Source organism: Oncorhynchus tshawytscha, linkage group LG05, assembly GCF_018296145.1.
Source record: "Oncorhynchus tshawytscha isolate Ot180627B linkage group LG05, Otsh_v2.0, whole genome shotgun sequence".
NCBI classification, from domain to species: domain Eukaryota; kingdom Metazoa; phylum Chordata; class Actinopteri; order Salmoniformes; family Salmonidae; genus Oncorhynchus; species Oncorhynchus tshawytscha.
In genome coordinates this window covers 65314876-65324572 of record NC_056433.1, presented here as the reverse complement: position 1 = coordinate 65324572, position 9697 = coordinate 65314876, and the positions used below count along the sequence as shown (strand labels likewise).

The 9697-nt window shown below is 42.6% G+C and overlaps 1 protein-coding gene across 1 annotated transcript; it reads right to left on the bottom strand.

Moving 5' to 3' along the window:
• Positions 1-6148: 6148 nt before the first annotated feature.
• LOC112251133 (pancreas/duodenum homeobox protein 1-like) lies at positions 6149-7377 on the bottom strand. The gene is made up of 2 exons (XM_024421896.1): positions 6961-7377; positions 6149-6732 (listed from the first exon to the last, which is right to left on the bottom strand). Exons 1-2 carry the CDS (start codon positions 7319-7321, stop codon positions 6470-6472), a joined length of 624 nt encoding a protein of 207 aa, XP_024277664.1. The 5' UTR covers positions 7322-7377; the 3' UTR covers positions 6149-6469.
• Positions 7378-9697: the final 2320 nt, after the last annotated feature.

Below are 9697 nucleotides of genomic sequence, written 5' to 3'. Positions count from 1 at the left end.
TGAAAAGTACCAGTGACCTGGCTTTGGCCCCATGAGAGCAGATCCAAGCATGGCCCGACAACGCCTAGATCACACCTACAAAGTCATTGCGTAATGGTACACCAGAAATACATTCATTTCCAATGGAACTGCAATTGCCTTGCAGAATAGCATTGCAGAGGCAGTTGTTGTGCGTTCTGTATGGTGCATACATTGAATAAATCAAATCAAACTGATTTGCTACAGGTGTAGACCTTACAGTGAAATCCTTACTTACAACTGCATTGTTGGGTTGTAAGAAAAATAAGAGTTAAGAAAATGTTTACTAAATAAACAAACTTTTTTTTTAAGTAACACAATAAACTAACAATAACAGGGCTATATATAAAGGGGGTACCGGTACCGAGTACAGGTTAGTCGAGGTAATTGAGGTAATATGCACATGTTGTAAGGGCTTTCGTCATCGGATGAGGAAGAGTAGTCAGACCAAAGCGCAGCGTGGTAAGTGTTCATGTTTGTTTATTGAACTGAACACTAATACAAAATAACAAGCGAATAAAGAAAACGAAACAGTCCCGTAAGGTGCAAACACTAAACAGAAAATAACTACCCACAAAACCTATGTGGGAAAAAGCTACCTAAGTATGGTTCCCAATCAGAAACAACGATAGACAGCTGTCCCTGATTGAGAACCATACCCGGCCAAAACAAAGAAATACAAAACATAGAAAAAGGACATAGAATGCCCACCCAAATCACACCCTGACCAAACCAAAATAGAGACATAAAAAGCTCTCTACGGTCAGGCCGTGACACATGTAGGTAGGGGTAAAGTGATTATGCATAGATTACTTTTTTTTTTAAACAGCGAGTATGAGCAGCGTTAATAAAGTGGGGAGGGGGGGGGGTCAATGCAAATATGGCTTTTATGGCTTGTGGGTAGAAGCTGTTAAGGAGCCTTTTGGACCTAGGCCTGGAGCTCTGGTACTGCTTCCTGTGCAGTAGCAGAGAAAACCGTCTATGACTAAGGTGGCTGGAGTCTTTGGCAATTTTTAGGACTTTCCTCTGACTCCACCTGGTATAGAGATTTGGGATGGCAGGAAGCTTTGCCCCAGTGATGTACTGGGCCATACACATTACCCTCTGTAGCGCCTTGCGGTTGGATGCCCGAGCAGTTGCCATACCAAGCTGTGATGCAACCAGTCAGGATGCTCTCGATGGTGCAGCCATATAACTGTAGTCCATGATCATCTTCTTTGTCTTGATTACATTGAGGGAGAGGTTGTTGTCCTGGCACCACACTGCCAGGTCTCTGACCTCCTCCCTATAGGCTGTCTCATTGTTGTCGGTGATCAGGCCTACCACCGTTGTGTCATCGGCAAACTTAATGATGGTGTTGGAGTCGTGCTTGGCCACGCAGTCGTGGGTGAACAGGGAGAACAGGAGGGGACTAAGCACGCATCATTGAGGGGCCCCTGTGTTAAGGATCAGCATGGCAGATGTGTTGTTGCCTGCCCTTACTACCTGGGGGCGGCCTGTCAGGAAGTCTAGGATCCAGTTGCAGAGGGAGGTGTTTAGTCCCAGGGTCCTTAGCTTAGTGATGAGCTTCGAGGGCACTATGGTGTTGAACACTGAGCTGTAATTAATTCTCACATAGGTTTTCCTTTTGTTCAGGTGGGAAAGGGCAGTGTGGAGTGCAATAGAGATTGTGTGATCTGTTGGGGCAAGCTTGACTGAGTCTAGGGTTTCTGGGATAATGGTGTTGATGTGAGCCATGACCAGCCATCCAATGCCTTCCTGGCTACAGACGTGAGGGCTACGGGTCAGTAGTCATTTAGGCAGGTTACTTTGGTATTCTTGGGCACAGGGACTATGGTGGTCTGCTTGAAACATGTTGGTATTACAGACTCGGTCAGGGACAGGTTAAAAATGTCAGGGAATACACTTGCCAGTTGGTCAGCGCATGCTCCGAATACACATCCTGGTAATCCATCTGGCCCTGCGGCCTTGTCAATTTTTACCTGCTTAAAGGTCTTACTCACATCGACTATCTAGAGAGTGATCACATATTCATCCAGAACAGCTGGTGCTCTCATTCATGCTTCAGTGTTGCTTGCCTCGAAGCGCGCATAGAAGTAATTTAGCTCATTTGAAAGGCTTGTCACTGGGCAGCTCGTGTCTGGGGATTCCTTTGTAGTCTGTAATAGTTTGCAAGCCCTGCCACATCTGACGAGTGTCAGTGGCATAGCGGGATTTCTTATAAACGCTCATTGAAAGCGGCAGCTCTACCCTTAAGCTCAGTGTTGATGTTGCCTGTAATCCATGGCTTCTGTTTGGGGTTTGTACGTACAGTCACTGTGGGGACGACGTCATCGATGTACTTATTGATGAAGCCGGTGACTGACCAGATGAATCCTGGAACATTTTCCAGTCTGTGCTAGCAAAAAAGTCTGGTAGCTTAGCATCTGTGTCATCTGACAACTTGCGTATTGAGCGAGTCACTGGTACTTCCTGCTTTAGTTTTTGCTTGTTGGAGTGTATCAAATTGTATGCGGAGAATGCTTGACAGAAATGGTAACAGAAATAATAGTGTAAATCCTCGATCACACCTACAGCGTCATTGCACAAAATGGTAAGTAGCATCATCTGGATATGTGTGCAACGAAAGTTCAATATTCACCTTCTGCTACCATTTCTGTCAATCCTTCTATGCATACAATTTGATGCATACATTCAATAGCAGCGTTCCATTGAAAATGTACTTTTGGTGTACCAAAACGCAATGACGCTATCGATGTGATAGAGGCGTAAGACTCGGGTGCCGGCCTGTGTAGATGGAAACAGAAATGTCTGAGCCTTTTGGGTAAAACACCGGAAATGAACCAACCTATAGAAATGCACCATGGTGAGACTTCTAAACAGCAGTTTAGGAGAGCTCTCCAAGTTCCAAACAGACTGCAATACTGACATGCTGACCACACCGCTCGCGTCGCGTGCGCGAGCGTTGCAAAATAAATGTACACATACATGTTATTCAATCATTGCACCCACACTGCTCACTCGTCTCAGCAAGCGTCTGCATGGCCAGGCGCTAAAATAGAAATAGGTTCTATTTGTGACACTCAACGCGCTGCAAGTTTGGCCTCTCCCATCTACTCATTGGTGTTTAGGAGCATATACCCACGTGGGTGATTGAAAGATGAACTGACGTCCACATTCCAGTCGGTTGTAGTAATGCACTGTAAAGTTGGTTGCCAACCACCATATAAAGTCCAAAGAAGTAAAATAGAAGCCTGAGGAAGGAGGAGAGATGATGAGAAAGGAATTCGGTTTTCCCGTTTTATCTGTGGATTAATTGTCAGAGTAGAGGACCTTGTGCATTTCAGGTAAATAACAACCCAATGTTTATATCCCAGGACAAATTAGCTAGCAACAGCAAGCTAGCTAGCTAAATTGCCATAAATGTTAAATTATTTTCGACCTGTCCTCAAATTAATAGAATTGGTTCAGAGTTTGTTTTGATATTTCAACCTGCGTGCCCTGATTGTGTCTGGTGTGGGGGTTCAAAATCAACATGCGCGTGATGGAGCACGCAGGTGCACGGTTTGGTCAGCATGATAGGCTATACAAAGAAAAAAACATTGTTTTATACACAAAAGTATGTGGACACCCCTTCAAATGAGTGGATTCAGCTATTACATCCACCCCCTTTGCTAACAGGTGTATAAAATCGAGCACACAACCATGCAATCTCAATAGACAAACATTGGCAGCAGAATGGCCTGTACTGAAGAGCTCAGTGACTTTCAATGTGGCACCCTATAGGATGCCACCTTTCCAACAAGTCAGTTCGTCAAATTTCTGCTCTGCTAGAGCTGCCCCTGTCAACTGTAAGTGCTGTTATTGTGAAGTGGAAACATCTAGGAGCAACAAGTGGTAGGCCACACATTATTAACGCTACAGCATACAATGAAATTCTAGACAATACCGTGCTTCCAACTTTGTGGCACCAGTTTGGGGAAGGCTCTTTATTGTTTCAGCATGACAATGCCCCAGTGCACAAAGCAAAGTCCATACAGAAATGATTTGTTGAGATCTGTGTGGAAGAACTTGACTGCCCTGCACAATGCCCTGACCTCAACTCCCTCGAACACCTTTGGGATGAATTGGAACGCCGACTGCGAGCTAGGCCTAATCGCCCAACATCAGTGCCTGACCTCACTAATGCTCTTGTGGCTGAATGGAAGCAAGTCCCCGTAGCAGTGTTCCAACATCTAGTGGAAAGCCTTCCCAGAAGAGTGAAGGCTGTTATAGCACCAAATGGGGGACCAACTCCATATTAATGCCCATGATTTTGTAATGAGATGTTCAATGAGTAGGTGTCCACATACTTTTGGCTTTTACGTAAGGTTTTACAGGGATGGGCAGCTCTGGTCAAGGTGGGGGCCACAAAAAATCTGAACTCATCATGAGGTGCCGCAGTTGCTTGCAAGTCTGTCTACCCACATGTGCATATTGCAATTTTGCAAATTTCATACAATTCTACCAATTTTTCCATGGGACTGAGAGGAAAATTTGCAGTTTTAAAGCTAATTTCCTGCAACTCTATAAAACACATTTTTTGCCATAGGGTGGAGAGAAATGTTTACCGTTTTTAAAAGGATATCTGAGGGCCTTCAAAAGGAGGGCCGGGGTCCGCATGCAGCCGCAGGCTGCCATTTGCCTATCCCTGCTCTACCCAGTGGTCAATGCATGTTATAGGGCTATCTGTCCCCTCTAGCCTGTCCAGCGTGCTGAAACGTGGTCTCCCAACTTGGCAAAAACTGATTGAATCGAAGTTGTTGTTGCCACGTCATTTCAACAACAGAAATCAATGTTATAACGTTGATTCAACGTGGAAAACTAATTGGATTTGCAAAACATCATCAACATAAGGGAATTTCGTATTTTTTTCATCCAACTTTTAATATAACTCCAATGACTTGAGGACATTTTTTTTTCATGTTGAATTGACCTTAGTTGACAACTCAACCAAATGTAAATCAAAACTAGACGTTGAAATTAAGTATATATTTGTTTCGCAGTGCGCAAAAGCTGCAGCCCATGCAAACACAAATGTCCTTATCTTAGTATTCTAACAACATGAAAATATATCGTGTATACATCTTTCTTTGGCTTAAAAGTTTCGCCCAGATGACAGAGAACACAACCTGTAGATATCTGAATAACTGATATTAATTTACAAGGAAACTTGGGCTTGTAGTTACAACCCCCAGTCTATTCTAAAAATATATACTTTAATGGACCTCAATACATCAACAAATGACTTGTTCATATCAGCCAACATTGATTTTTCACAAACAACACAGACTTTGCAAAAAGTACCTTGTAGGCTATTTATCCGAGGCCTATAGGTCTAACTTCACCTGGCTCAGTTGTGTTGACGTCTGTTGATGGGTGTTGCTGGGCGGGCGACCTGCATTTGCACGACCAGCGGAAATGACACAGTGACTTAATTGTTTGCTCAAACCTGGGGGGCAAAAGTCATTCTAGATCTGGGTATTTGCCATCATCCCTTTTTCTTATTTTTACTTTCTCTGAGTTAGGTAACCAACTGAAAGAGAACATGTTGCCATATGCATTGTTCCTCATTTTCAAAAGGTATTTTGTTATCTTTAAGTTTTGTAAACGTTGGCCTGCAATTGTAAAGCGAAATCATATCTTAACCACTCATAAATCATTTGTCCGCAAATTACGGGTCGTGACGCCCATAAGATAAACCCTTTGCAGGTGCCTTTTAGACTTATGAGACCAACCATTCTGCTGGCAAAATGCCTCTTGTGTTAGTTATAGCCTATCACACAGGCTATATGTGGAACAAGGAGGAAAATTATAAGCATTGTTAATTAATCTGCATATTAAGTAGGCTAAAGGTAAGACATGTCTTAATCATATTATTGGCTAGTTCTAGCGTATTGGTATATTTTCAGTCATTCGACACGGTCATTCATTGATACATAGTCTGCATGTAGGCCTCCAATTAATTAATGTATGCTCTGTTATCCTAACATGCGTTTAAAACGCAGAGAACAGGTAAATCATTTCCAGTGGGCTGTTAACAATGGCAACTATTGTGTATCTAAAATAAATTAGACAATACATTCTGAAGTAAATGGGTACTCTTATCCATTTTAATTAAAATTCCAGATATTTTCAGTCATTTAAAATTGAGCAATTTTTAACAAAATGTTAGCTTATGCACATGACAAATAAATGAATTACTCGCAAATTTAGCAACATTATATATACGCACAAGACAAAGAATTGAATAGCTCTCAAATTCAAATTGTAAAATGTCCCTCTAGCCACATCATAGGCCTAACGTAGGCTATAAAGTTTAAGCACATTTAGGCCTATCATTTTATAGACAAGTGCAACAAATAATCTGGATGTCAAACCCAGGGTCATATGCTGCTATCCTAACGTTTTATCAATCCTTATTGGAAGACTCCGGTTCATGGTGGTCAGAGGGGCTTCGTTTTTTCGTTTCTTCTTTTTTCCACTTCATCCGCCGGTTCTGGAACCAGATTTTGATGTGTCTCTCTGTCAGTTTAAGTGTGGTGGCTAGTTCATATCTGCGGGGCCTGGATATATACTTGTTAAAGAGGAACTCCTTCTCCAGCTCCAATAACTGAGCCCGGCTATACGCGGTGCGGCTCCGCTTGTATTCGTCCCCGTTCTGGGAATAACCACCTTAAATTAAAAGATACATACATATAAAAGGTGTGTCGTTGTTCAGTTAATCTATCTAGACTGTGTTTGCATTTTTACGCTAATGCTATAACCTTGTTTATTTCAGGTTAGGCCAAGTTATGAGGCCTTGTGAAACCTTTTCTCCCGTCTAATCATTTTACCTGTCAGACAAAATCGCGTCACAACTATGTATGTTATAAAATTGCACCTATAAAGTATTCTGCTCACCTGGGAGTGATTGGTATGAGTGAACTCTGGAGCTCCTCATCCAGGGGAATGGCACTTGTGCCGGGGACTCTACCTCCACCACTAGGCTGTCTCCTGGATGGTAGTCGTTCGGTACACGACCCTGACCTGTCAGGTATTCCTGTTCCTGGGTCTGAACAGGCCTCGAGTACTGACAGGGAGGTAGATCGTAGGGCAGTAAAGTTCCTTTGCTCCGGTGCTCGACAGAGGCAGAAGGGGGCATGGGGATCCGTACCTGCTCGGTGTCACCGCTGTAGCGGCAGGAGGGCGGGTTATAGTCATACTCTTCCGGTGACTGCAGTTGGAAGCGCTCACCGTCATAGTAAATATCCGAGGTATCCATTATTGAGCAGATTTTCCCAGCGATAATTTTTACAGGATGTCCATGTACGTCCCTGCAATATATCCTTCAAGTGAGGCCACAACTTGGAGTGCACCTATGAGTGAATACCTATCCCTAGTCACGTGACTGACACAACTCATAACTGGCTATGGGCCAGATTGACCAAAGTTTGCACTGGTGCAATGTTGAACCTGTTATTTCCAGAGGGGAATGAATCACAAACAAAAGAGAACATGAAACATATTTTATCCTCATCTTTAACCTGAAACATGAAAACGTTCGATCTTTTAACCTATTTCTTAGGTAACAGGTGCACACTTTGGAGCACTACAATCGCTTATGGTTACTTAAACCCACCATGTTCCATATTTACTGAATGAAATAATATTTATATTTACATAAATATTATTTCGACAAGGACAGATTCTTGGAGGCACACAACGTTTCTTTTGTGTCAGGTGGAATTACACAGAAGCATATTCAAATGCTTGAGTTCAATATGACTTGTGGCATGGCATGTACTTCGGCCACCTTTCGTAATCAAATGGGTGTATAATTTATTTCCTTTGTAAATATGTAAAGCTGTCATTCTGGCTTAGCTGATAAAAAAACACTGGCTGCTTTTATGGAACTACTTGAAACATATGTAAGTAGCGCAGTGATTAGTAATGCTGTTACACACACAAACACACACACACAGACACTCAAACACACACTCAAACACACACACACACACACACACACACACGCACACATGCACACACGTGCCATTATGATAGTGACACAACTGAATCGAATAATTGGCTTATAACATCTCTATACTGCGGTGGTATAGTTATTCATAAGTCACTTGGGCTAAAGCCTACATTACTCTCCATTAAAAGAAATGTGTTTAAGATATAATTACTGTTTTGCATGGGTGTCCAATTTGGGCTTTGTGAAATGTATGTATATTTCAAGGATATATATCGTCATATTCAGTTCGTTGTCCTCTGTTTCGGAGAGCCATATTCATTAATTCAGCGACTAAATGCAGTTGATGATTTAAGAGGCACGCTCTAACCCAACAAAATAATGGATTTTAAAGTGGTTGACATTTTAGAAAAGGCCTATTCTGAAGAGCATGACAAAAGCTCATGGCACATATTGTGTGGTGACCGGGCTCCCACTAGATTAAGTCACCAAAGACGGCATTGATGGGGCACGTGTCCAGAATTCACAGTTTCATCATCATTTGAAACAAGCAACTCACTGGACACTCCTGGACCCCTGCCTTTACCAGGGCGGGATGATTCATCGCCACTCGAAGCACTTGGACTCAGAAGAGAGGGTTGTCACATTTATCGAGGGCCAAAATTGTACTTGCAGATTCATGACCAAAGCAGAGGTCTCCGCAGGCAAAGACAAAACTTTTTCTCTCCTTTTCTCATTGACACTTGAGTTTGCTCTTATATCTCCACACGAGACAGCAGCTGCACACTGGTGAAAAGCAGTCGTATTAATTGTCTTTTGTAATGCGTAATTGCCACATTTTCAATAGTAATTATATCGTCTTTGGAGTGCTGGTTTTGGTGGCTATTGTATTTGAACAGGCCTCATACCTCATCCAAAGTAACAATGTCTCAATTTTACATTCCACAATATTTTGGGCTGAGTGACGGTTTAGACTTTAGACCTAATAATTCCATTACTTTTCTATTAAGACATTTTATAAATCGACCATGCAAATTAAAAGTATGAAAGTCATGCCACACGAATTGGGGCAACTGCTTCATGCTATTGCTTTTCTTCTGATTTTAGCCAAAAACGCGCCTGTCCTACACGCCTACTGTGATAGTGTTTTTGAGAGTTTACTTTGTCTCTCCAGCTAGTCTTGCCATGGCCTGAAGGTATAATACACATGAGCTTCAGGCTATTATAGCGGACTGACAGTTCGAGGTCAGGGCCCATCGGTCTGAAAAGGGGGAGACTTTCCCAAAACTGCAGTTAGCTTCATTGTCAATCGGTTTTAATGGGCCGGTGGTCTTTCACTTTCACACCTGCGAGGGGTAAAATCTAATTCGATTAATAGGAACTTCAATATATATTCATTAGGTGGCTTTCGCTCAATAATATATGATCACCAGCGGGATGTGAAAAGAGACCATTTATTCCCGGTCTGAATGGGCCTGCGTGGGACCAAAACTTCACCTGCTTCCCCTCTCAATTAGGAATGTATCCCAAACTCCGACTGAAACGAGTTAAATTAACCGTTAGCTAATTTCCTATCGCCCTTCTTACGCAGTCCTTCTATTTCAGCATGCCCCCTCAATTTACCATAAGTTGAAAGGTTCAACTAGTGCTTAATGAAACAGTGACTAAATCGTTCTCTCGCGC

Bases quoted from the DNA above. Each gene is read 5' to 3' on its own strand.
- LOC112251133 (XM_024421896.1), bottom strand. From the start codon at position 7,321: ATGGATACCTCGGATATTTACTATGACGGTGAGCGCTTCCAACTGCAG. The intron at 6,733-6,960 runs GTGAGCAGAATA...TTTTAATTTAAG, and splicing joins CTCATACCAATCACTCCCAG to GTGGTTATTCCCAGAACGGG.